The sequence below is a fragment of the Corvus kubaryi genome, unplaced genomic scaffold (genome assembly GCF_017639235.1).
Source record: "Corvus kubaryi isolate FWS band 111438036 unplaced genomic scaffold, C.kubaryi_AGA036_p1.0 71, whole genome shotgun sequence".
Classification (NCBI taxonomy): Eukaryota; Metazoa; Chordata; class Aves; order Passeriformes; family Corvidae; genus Corvus; species Corvus kubaryi.
Window position 1 is genome coordinate 15993062 of NW_024582059.1, and position 11203 is coordinate 16004264.

General features: G+C 46.8%; 2 protein-coding genes across 8 annotated transcripts in view; both read right to left on the minus strand.

Moving 5' to 3' along the window:
- Window positions 1–5323, minus strand: part of HNRNPD (heterogeneous nuclear ribonucleoprotein D) — a 9364-nt gene extending 4041 nt beyond the window's left edge. For 2 of the 3 annotated variants that reach the window (XM_042049610.1, XM_042049609.1), the window contains exons 1-3: window positions 4973–5323; window positions 1377–1545; window positions 481–642 (exon numbers count right to left, since the gene is read on the minus strand). In XM_042049610.1, the coding sequence (XP_041905544.1) occupies window positions 481–642; window positions 1377–1545; window positions 4973–5169 (528 nt within the window). In that variant the 5' untranslated portion in view covers window positions 5170–5323. The remainder of the gene's footprint in view (window positions 1–480; window positions 643–1376; window positions 1546–4972) is intronic. The other variant, XM_042049613.1, reaches the window with a different exon arrangement.
- A 1615-nt stretch (window positions 5324–6938) lies between these two features.
- On the minus strand, window positions 6939–11040 carry HNRNPDL (heterogeneous nuclear ribonucleoprotein D like). 5 transcript variants are annotated; one of them, XR_006019870.1, is made up of 9 exons: window positions 10830–11040; window positions 10367–10535; window positions 10117–10278; window positions 9725–9856; window positions 9496–9610; window positions 8669–8836; window positions 8392–8488; window positions 7905–8008; window positions 6939–7208 (listed from the first exon to the last, which is right to left on the minus strand). XR_006019870.1 is itself a non-coding variant. In XM_042049615.1 (8 exons), exons 1-7 carry the CDS (start codon window positions 10916–10918, stop codon window positions 8418–8420), a joined length of 906 nt encoding a protein of 301 aa, XP_041905549.1. In that variant the 5' UTR covers window positions 10919–11040; the 3' UTR covers window positions 6939–7208; window positions 8392–8417. The 5 variants fall into 5 exon arrangements, 3 of the variants coding, with proteins under 3 accessions (XP_041905549.1, XP_041905550.1, XP_041905548.1); XR_006019871.1 differs by having other exon boundaries at window positions 7905–8488; XM_042049615.1 differs by lacking the exon at window positions 7905–8008.
- Window positions 11041–11203: the final 163 nt, after the last annotated feature.

Below are 11203 nucleotides of genomic sequence, written 5' to 3' on the forward strand. Positions count from 1 at the left end.
GTTATGACATGAAGCTGGCACCATCTGAAAACCAATAGGGAAGCAGCAGCTGCAGCAAGCTCACACAACACCAGCTTTTAAAAACTTCAGTGATACTTAGGTCATCTGCACCACCAAAAACTGGGCACAGAGAGACACAGACTACACAGTAGCAGAGAATTTAGGCAAAACTGTCTCAACGTGTGCTGTAAGAGATGAGCTGGGGTGGCTGAAGAGCATCTCATTCAACTGACCAAAGCACCATGCTCAAAACATTGTCTCCCTCTCTGACTTATCCCAGCTCCTCCTTCCATCAAACCAGTCTGTGCAACTCTAAGCCTGTAACTAATACATTAAAATTCCAACCACTAACACACATGGAACAGCCATTAAGCTCACAGTAGCATCCATGCAGGCTGCATGTGGGGGATGCTTTTTATTAATAAATTTGTGAAGACAGAACAAGTTCCACAGATATAAGCAGTTTGTTTCACCACATACCTCACCAAAACCTCCAAAATATTCCCTTATTTTCTCCTCAGGTGTGTCTGGAGATAAGCCCCCAACAAAAATCTTTTTAACGGGTTCTTTTGTTTTCATGGCTTTAGCTCTTTTTGGATCAATGACCTTTCCATTCAGCTTGTGTTCTTTCTGGTCCATGACCTGAGGAAAATTAAAACACAATCTTACACAGTTCAAGCTAAATGTTTCACTGATGTTTTGAGTAAGGCCAAATTTGCTTCAATTTCAATACTTGGGTTACACCAATAATTTGTTGCACAAAACCAAAGAGTTTTATGATTTTTGATCACTATCCACTGACACTGACACTTCTGACAACTGGAACCACCTATTAACCAGCAGAAGCAAGAGTGTAACCTTTCTCAAAAAGTACTCTACTCATCCTCAAACCTTATGAAGTAAAAAATCTGTACTTTAGGTATCACAAAGGTCAATGAAGGCGAAAACTTTTCCATGTGCTGTATTTTAAAATGCTGCACAGCATTTTAAAAAAGTTAACAGACAATTTTTGCTTGGATAGAGCCCAAATGTATCAAAACTATTGGCTCTACTCTAGGAGTTCACATTACAGCTCTGGAATTGAAAGACTTTAAGTTCTTTGCAAATGCTGCTGTCACAGCAGTAGGCAGTGACATTTATACACTGTACTTTTCAAGTGCCCAAATCCACACCTCAGGAATCACTGGTAGTCCTGGACACTGCATCATGAGTAAGATGGTTCATAAAAGAAAGCATTTCAACAAGCACCTTAAGCACACTGCACTCCTGAATCACCTTTACCAGAAGATGTACAAACACCAGTGCCTACAGCCATCCTAGTAAGTGCTTTATCTCCGATACCTAAATTTCATCATGTTTCATTACATCAATCCCACCTTATCTACGCTCTCCGATTCTTTGAAGAGTACAAAGCCGAAGCCTCTCGATCGCCCAGTGATGGGGTCTAACTTCAGGGTGCAGTCTACAACTTCCCCAAACTTAGAGAAGTAGTCCTTCAGATCCTTCTTCGTTGTGTCCCAGCTAAGGCCACCGATGAACATTTTCCTGTTAAGACAAGATGGTCAATCTGTAAATGTGTGTTACCCAAAATCCTGCACTGCCAAGCTTTATGAACTCAATTACCTAATGCATGGAACTGGCAGTATTTTACCAGTCATATCACTACACACACAGGCCTGCACTTTTTGACAGCTTGCTTAAATGATTCTGGCCAGGACAGATAAAGACTTTCACATACACAGACGTTTTTCACCATTTTCTCCTGCAGCTGCTTACTCTGCTGTCCCAAGAAACTACCAACAGTGACAAAAAAAGTCTTTTACTACTTCCTTACATCCCTACCACTACTGACCCACCACAGGCTTAATTCCATTTAGTTATCTGTGGAGCCTCCACCCAACTGCTCATGAAACACACCCAGGCAGATTAGATTTACAAGGAAGTGTGGTTAAACAGAAGCATTTATCTACCAGTCTGGACTGGACATATGCCCAAATTAGTAAACTAAAATAAAAAGTTTAGTCAAGTTCCCTTCCCCAGAAAGCAGTAAAGAAAAAGCAAAGTATTGGATGGTCAGAAGTTACCTTTCTTCACAAAAACTTTATATACACACCTGGCATAATCCAGTATCACTGAGAGAACGTCTTTCTGATACTTCTACAGCACCAGTTTTGCTAGGCAGATGTGTACAGCACATAATTCATGACTTGTATTTTCAAAAGCACACTGGAAGCTTAGAATCAAATCATAACCACCCCACCATGTTATTAAGGCATAATTTTTTTTTTTTTTTAATTTTAGAAATATGAAAAATGAAGCCAATATACACCCAAATCAAACATTCCAAGTTATCAGGTATAGGGCTTAGGCACCCATTCAAAAGAGGATTGGATTTGAGATGATCTCTTTTAATACTGATAACGCAGATTTTACAGTGAGCTCTAACCAAAAATTATGATCCATTATGATCTATAAAAGCGCTTTCTACAAAGCTTTGCACATTTTCACTGTCCCAACTTATTCCACAATCAGACACAGTTTTCAGAAAACCTGAAAAACCACTGTACCATGTTTCCAACCCTTCCACTTCCCACACACAAATATTCCTGCCAATCATGCAAAATAGCATTGTACCTCCACAACTCAAACTCTCTCGAATTAAAAGCTGCTCCTGTGAACTAACTCTGTTGAATTAGCTGCGCTCTCACAGAATTAACAGGAGCATTCAGTTTCTGACAAACATATCCACACAGATGACAGTTCAGGAACTTCAGATGTTTTTATAACAAGTCTTGGAATTTGTGAAGAGGGAGTACCAGTTCCCCATCCCTTTATCCATTTTTCCCACTAGTTCCAGATCTCTCTTCAACAAAGTACCAACAGCCCTTTCTATCAGGTTCTGATTGTCTTCATGGAAGAAATGGTCCACCCTGGTAAACCAGCAGCCTCATACCAGTACAGAGAGTAAACCAAAGTATGCTTGCTGCCCTCTGTTCACCCATCATTAAGGTCCTTAGTTTGTCTGCTGTTCTGTGGAGGGTTTCTTAAGCATCCAAAACACAGAAACACAGAGGATGCAGCATCGTGTTTCTGACACATGGGGGGCAGTGATGCTCTAGCAGTTACTACTGAACTCACGCTTGCTACACAAACCACCTGTCTCAACATCAACACACAAACCCTGCTTTGTATCACTAAGGACAGACAGACCAAGAACACGAGCTTGAAACCAACAGCCTCTGAAGGGTTTTCATCCCTCCACACAGTAACTGCACGTTTGAGCCCAGTCACAGAGCAGCAAACCACGACTGCTTCCATCTGCCCCTACATAAACTACTGCTCCAAGGCAAAGCTGAGCTCAGGTCAAGGCTACACCACAAACGTGAGCACAACAAACAATTCAGGAGCAGTGTCACAGTGCTGCCAAAAGCTTGTAAAATACATACATTATTCCTAGCCCACAGTCTGGCTGGTCTAAGTCACTTCAGCACATACAGTTTCCCAAAATAAAATCCCAGAAGTGCACTGGGAAAGCTTTCAAACTTCACACTTGGCTAAACAAGGTATCACAGGTATGCTGTTTTCCCTTTACTACCAGAAGTGTAGTCGAAACACTTTGTTTCCTGTACAGCATTAAGAATTGACAGGTCAAATAAAAAGACTGAACTAGACTCCAAGTCAATGTGTGATGCATGTAAGCACTGCCCAACATCCCTGCACCACTTAGAGACCACTCTTTCTAGGCTGTGCTGCCTCAAAAGAACCTGAGCTTGTTCCTGAAAACCCTTTATTTGGTGTGTATTCCAGGGCAAGAAATGAAACAACCAGGCAAACTCCGAAGATATTTAAAGCCATTAAGAGCAGGTGAGAAGTAACAAAACCATTCTAATTTTTTGCTAGTCCCAGCAAAACACTCAATAATAGGTTCCTCTCTCCCTGTAACATCTCAAATTATTAACATCTCTCTCAGCAACATCCCAGGTTATTACAGAAGGAAGAAGACACTGGAAGGTTTTGCAGCAGGTATCTGAAGAACACAGTAGCTAGTGCTCCTTTATCCAGGTTATCTTCTGCCTTGACCAAAAACAGACCTGCAGCTCGAGTTTCTCAGGGGTCAGACAGGAGACAGCAGAGCACATCAGCCTGTCCTGTCACTGGACTGACTACATGCAAATTTCACCGGCAATACGGAAGTGACACTGCCCCAGGCAGAGACCCTCTGAAGATTAAAAGCTGTCTTTATTCTCCATGAAACACAGTAACAGAATATGCTGAGTTGGAAGGGACCTATCAGAATCATCAAGTCCAACTCCAGCCCTGCACAGGACACCCCAAGAGTCACACCATGTGCCTGAGAGAATTGTCCAAGTGCTTCTTGAACTCTGTCAGGCTTGTCCTGTAACCACTTCCCTGTGGAGCCTGTTTCACTGCCCAAGCACCCTCTGGGTGAAAAACCTTTTCCTTATACCTAACCTGAACCTCTCCCGACTTAGCTTCCCGCCTTTTCGACTCCTACTTCTAGAGTTCGGACACCACCCAACATAATCCTCCCCACAGCAAGTTCCGAGAGAAGCAGAGGGACGCTTTAGGCTGGGAAGAAGTCCCGGTGCCTCTCGCCTCTTACTGACACTCAACTGACACACTGTAATGTCTGCAGCACAGGGCAATGCTGTGACTGCAACCAGAGCATTCAGCCACACCGAGTTACGGTCTTAACGCACGCATCGCACTTTAACTCACAGAAAATACATCCTTAAAAAAAAAAAATAAGTAAAAGAGGTCTGTAGCTTGGCGCACATCACACCATTTGGACACCCCGGGACCAGACACCGCCCCCGCCGCCCGGCCCGGCCCGTGACGTTGCCGAGGCGCCAAGTAAACAAACAGGGCGGCGAGCGGGGCCGAGGGGGGCCGGGCCGGGCCGGGGGCGCCAGGCCCCGCCCGGGACACACAACCCGCCCCCGCCGCTCACCCCTCGTCCTCCTCGTTCTTGCTGGCGTCGATCTTGGCTCCCTCCGACTCGATCCCGCCGCCGCCGCCTCCTCCTCCTCCCCCATCGGTGCTCCCCGCCCCCGCCTGCCCCTCAGGCTGCTCCGCCGGCTCCGCCGCGCCGTCCCCGGCGCCAGCCGCCACCGCCGCCGAGTCCAGAGCGAACTGCTGATCCGACATGGTGCCGGTGCCACCGCCGCCGCCCCACACCGGCCACCCCCGGTGCCGCCGCCTCCCCGCCGAGGCCCCGGCCCCGCTGGCGGCCCCGGCCGAGTGCGCCGATCCCGCCGAGTCCTGCTCCTCTCGCTCCCTGTTTTTAATGGCGCCGCCACCGACCCAACCTAAAATGGCGGCCGGAAGGAGCGCGGCGGGCGGGACACGTGACACCGCCCCCGGGGAGCCGTGAGGGAGCGCGGGGCGGGCTCCGGCACAGCGCCGGCAGCAGCGGAGCCTGGGCGGGCCGGAGTGGGCAGTCACGGAATCGACAGGGCGGGACGGGGCCTCGGGAGATCGTCCAGTCCACCCTCCCCGCCCAAGGCAGGGCCACCTGCAGCGGGTGACACAGGAACAGGTCCCGGTGAGTTTGGAATGTCTCCAGAGGAGACTCCACAACCTCTCTGGTCAGCTGCTCCCAGCGCTCTGCCACCCTCAGCTTAAGAAGTCCTTCCTCATGGTGAGGTGGAACTTGTGTTTTGGTTTGTCGCCGTTGCTCCTCACCCTTTCACTGGGCACCACTGAAAAGTGTCTGGCACCTCTTGGCACCTGCCTTTGAGATATTTATGTGCATTTATGAGATCCCCTTCAGTCTTCTCTTGATTAAACAGGCCCAGCTCCCAGTCGCTCCTTGAAAGAGATGCTCCAGACCCCTCATCATCTTTGTGGCCCTCTACTGGACCTTCTGCCGTATCTCCTTGCCTTTCTTGTGCTGAGGAGTGCAAACCTGTACACAGCACTCCAGCCACACTTCACTAGGGCCAAGTAGAGCAGGAAGACCACAGAGTGAAGAAAACTTGGCTTAGTGGGGTTTTGTATATTAACAAACCACTGTAGCAATGAAGCCATGTCCTTGTGGCACAAGTCTTCTTCAGCCCCACAGAGTTGCTGTGGAGGACAGTGCTGGATCCAGCCGCACTCACACAGTCCGTGTATGAACTCACACACTGCTGTGGCTTCTCCCTTCAGTCCCATACCAATTCTTCCGTTTGTGCCCAGTGACATCAGTGAGCTTTAACAAGCAAGGTTTATTTTGATGCTTGACTAGGTACTTGTGCTGAGAAAAATCAAAACTTCAGGCAGAGTACTGCAATCCTTCAACCTCCTTAAGAATGTATATGCTCCATTACCCATCCCAATCATTCTAATCCAAAGAGAACCTGCTGGGTAACACAGTGTTCCTTCTCCAGCAGCCACTCAGGCTTTTAGTTGTTGCTTGCTAGCATGCACAAGATGGGAACCCCATTTTCTAATCCCAGTGGTAAGAGTACGGTACAGGACCTAACTTGTAGGTGCCAAGCTGTACAGAAAAGAGTTGCTGACCCTGAAGCTCAAGAACTTGTGATCTCCTGCTTGAAATCGGAATAGAAGTGGTGTAGGAAAGTAATTAACCTAGGTTCTAGAATATTCAAGGTTTAAAGTGCTTGAAAAACTCAACTCTTCAAGTACTGCTATCGGCATTAAAAAGTTGCTGCTATACTTCTAGATCGCTCCTGAGATGTTCAAAACTGGCAGCATTGTGCCACAGATCACTCTCCTCGTTTCTGCAGAGGGCAGGACACAACTCTACCATCTTCCACAGTGATGCTAATTCCAACCACTCTGGTGCTCTTTTTAGACAGATCAGGAAAAAAAGTGTTCTCACAGTAATGCTGACCTCCAGAGAGGTACCCGCCCTTCTGTCCAAATGAGTTTTAGATCTTACACCACTTTAAGGTGACAGCAAGACTACACGCTCACTTAAGTAAGCATTTATTAGAGAATCCTTTAACATGAAATTGTACAAATAAAGTTTGTATAAACACAAGTCCACATTGTGTCATAACATGAATGGCAAAAAGAAAGTAAAAACCATAAAAGAAAACTAGTCGGCCGCTATGTACAGTTGGACACAGGTGTGTCATACACTAAAAGTCTTTTACAAAATAGTCATTTCCTCTCACGAAGACCACCCTCCATTTACTCACGATGCGTTGCAAGATGGCTTTTTGTTGCAGTATCTCTACCTAAAAAATCAAGACAAAATGCATGTCAGATCTGTGACAGTTACTACAGAATTGTTAAAAGGTCCATTTTCATGAACTGCTTTAAGTCTTCTATATATTCCTTTCTTCACTGTTAAAGATCATATGCATATTTATTAAGGTAACACAAGAGGTTTGTTTAGTTACCCATCAGTAATTTGTTTTCCCAAATATTACCATTCAGCCCATCTAGGAAGCTGCTCCAAAACAAAAAACATCCAATTTAGACAAGTTAGCAGGCTCTGGATCGCTTTCTTTCCACTGGAGACACTGCCAAAAGGCTTTCTGATTATTTGTTTATACAACTAAACGACTTATGTGCAACACAAGTCAGGTCACTTTAGTTCAGACAGTCCATATGCATATGATCTTTAATGTTTATCCAGATTTAAAAGTTCGTTTTGGTTTGCAGATTTCACTATTAGCTATAAAAAGAAAAAAGCAAGCATTAAAATCTTAAAGAATGCACATTTAAAATGAGGTTCCACAATTGAAATACAACACTAAACAGAAGACCAAATGATTAAGCTGTAAAGGCATTTATGTACTTTAACTCCTGTAAAAAACCATTTAAGTTAAAGACACTTAATCTCCAAAAAAGATTAAAAAAAGAAGCCAAAGTCTGAAGTTTTCCACTTTAATCTTTACGCTGGTACATGAAGTTGGAAGAGACCATACCACAGGACAGCGTTTTCTGGTGTATGCCTTGCGCTCTGCCTGCAACGTGCGACCCCAGAGATAGACGTGGTCAGGGTGACACACGGCCTGCAATGAAGTTCCCGCTGGCGGGTACAAACAAGGTATAATGTCAGAGTTAGAAGACAACATTCTTGTTTTCCTTAAGTTGTACCCATTTCAGTACTTTACCTGTTAATACTTCTAATAAGTTTAATTATTCCTCTAGACCACCTGGTACACAACGCAAACCAGAAAAACTCTTATGTTTTTCTGAAGTACTAAAGAAGATAAAGTCACATTTTTACAAAGTTAAAGATCTATAGACACGTAGGCAAAGCTGGTTTAAAAAAAAAAAAGTATTTTTTAAGTTAACAAAAGCTTAATTAAAGGAAAAGTCATGCTAGGCAAGTTTTTACTCTTCGTTTGTCTATTGATCTTTAAATTAGATTAGACATACTCGGAGTGGAGCTTGCACTCATGTACACACCTGTTTGTCAAGTACTAGGTACTGCTTTAGTACGGCTGGTAGTTGTTTTGGTGGTTGCCGCCGCCACGGGACGCCTTCCCATACGTGCTTTGTTGGCCTGGAGGTAACACATGGGGAAAAAACAGAACAATCCAGAAGCATTAACATCCAGCCTCAGGAGACTTCACACACAGCACACCAAGAGATCTGATCTTTAGAGCCATGTGCTGAGTAAGAGCAATGTTCCAGAGAGGGGATGCATGCTCTTGTTATCGGGAGTGAGGGCAAAACCACTTACCACTGTAATCTGTGTATCCTGGCCCATATCCATAGTTGGGATAGTTGTACCCAGAGTAGTCATAGCCTCCATAGCCACTGTAGCTCTGATCACTGTAAGCACTATTGTAATTTCCATAGCCTTGATCATAATAGTTATTAAATCCTTGGTTCCAGTTTTGTCCCTGACCTGAAACCAAGTATAGCAAGTGTAAGTTTCAAAACTTATTTCACTCCTCTCCTGTGGCACCTCATCTAACTTTCAATGGCAATCTTTCTATACTAGAGCTATTACCCAAAAGAACCCTCTTGCCTCCCCAAGAACAGTAATTTTCTAAAAAGAATTGAGATATCCCATTTGGATACGAGAATAATCAGTAACTGCCTGAGCACCAAGTGACACCACAGGACCAGCCTTACTGAGTGGTGTTGTGACTGCTTGACCTTGTAAGACTGAGATGCATTAACCTGTAGCATAACAGCTGATGCCCTCTGATCCATTTGAAGGTGCAGCAAAGTGACTGCACTTCTCCTTCTGCCCATGAGCCAATTAAGTGTGTCCCTTTCAAGTGACAGTGTAACTGCACTGGTTACACTGTCCACTAAGGGTGTACAAAAACACCCTACAGCCGCCCTCCCACTTCACCACTTGAACACAAGCAGATAAAGAGGAGATTCCTCAGCTTCAACAAGCAATCATAACCACCAAACACCACTTACTAACAGGCTACTTTACATATTTGATTACACATGAGATCTGCACACAGACAACCTGGAATATCTACAAACTCCTGAGTGTTTGGTAAGACACTTAGTACTTACATTAATAGAACCACTGAAAACACTCACCCCGTCCACGCCCCCTTCCGCCTCCACGTCCACCAGAAGAATTGCTTTTCCCTCCTTTCTGCTGCTGCTGCTGCTGCCTGTACACCTCTTTGGGCTGTGCTACTTTGATCTCACACTGTAACGACAGAAATTCTTTAACTCAGCAAGAACTTCAAGAGCATTTTGTCAGCTGCTTTCACAGAAGGCTATAGAGATAGATTTCACATGCTAAGAACAGCAGTATTCCTACCTTGCCTGAACCAATCTGGTGGTATCTGCTCTCTAGTAACTTCTTTACTGGCTCTTCATCTGTGTATGTGATAAAACAGAAGCCCCTCCTTTCATTTGTCTTTGTGTCCATGGGAAGTTCAATGTTTTCAATCTGAAATCAAAATGCATATAAACAATGCATGAAATCTGTAAGCAACTTTTTATGCCATCAGAACCATCTGGCAGGGCAGCATCTATGCTGACTACTTCTGGCAGCTATAAATCCGACCATTACCATTCTATGAAGTCACTAACATATAGATTCAACAATCTCTAGTTTTGGCCAACTCCCTCCTCGCAAATTCTATCTTAAGAGAGAGGCAACACTGCACTTGAGAACTAGAGGTGTTCTTATATGTCAATACACCATACCTCGCCAAAAGCACCAAAGTACTCCTTAATCTGTTCTTCAGATGTATCTGGACTCAGCCCACCAACAAACACTTTTTTTGGTGGCTCCTTCCCTTTCAGTGCTTTTGCCCTTTTAGGATCTATTAACTTCCCATCCAGTTTGTGTTCCTTCAGTTCCAACACCTAAAAAGCAGACAAAGGAACAACGTCTCAGATCGCTACAGCAACACAAGCTGGCTTCATGCCATCGATCCGCAGGCAAAGCGCCCACCTTCTCCACGCTGGCGGCATCCTTGAAGAGCACGAATCCAAACCCCCTCGACCTTCCAGTGACTGGGTCTGTTTTGATTGTGCAATCCACAACCTCGCCAAACCGCGAGAGATACTCCGTCAGGTCCTTCTTGCTGGTGTCCCAGCTGAGGCCTCCGATGAACATTTTCCTGGAGGGCAGGAAACGCGTACGGATACGGGTGAGGGAGCGGCGGGGGAGCCCCCCCAGCGCCCCATAGGCTGCCGGTGACGTCACGGCCCCGATCGGCCCCCCCCGTCCCTGTCCCCGCCCCACGGAAACTGGGTCACCCGCCCGGGACACAAAGGCGGGCGCGGCCATGGTGCGGGAAGGGAAGGCCCCGCTCCCTGCAGCCACCGAGCCGCCCCCCCGAGCCGCAGGGCGGGCGGCCGAGATGGACGCGCGACTCCCCCACACCTCCCCCCCACGCCATCCCAGGCCCTACCCGTCGTCCTGCTGGTTCTTGCTCGCGTTGATCTTGGAGCCCTCGGCGAACTCCTCCTGGCCGCCGCTCATCTCGGTCGCGTCCTCCATGGCGGGGCGAGGGCGGCGGGGGTGCTCGTGCGAGCGGCGGAGACAGCGGAGACCTGCGTCCGGCAGAAAATGGCGGCGGAAGAGATCCGGGCACCGCCTGCGTCTGCCTTATATACCCGCGCCGGCAGCCAATCAGAGCCGCCCTCCCGCCCGGCGCCGCAGCGCCCCCGGCGGCTCGCGGCGGGGCTGCAGCAGCCGCCCTGCGGCCGCCATCGCGCGGGCCGGGCCGAGTCGGTGTCGCGGCTCCGGGCGGGCACGGGCACCGCCGCACCGGCTACCGGGACG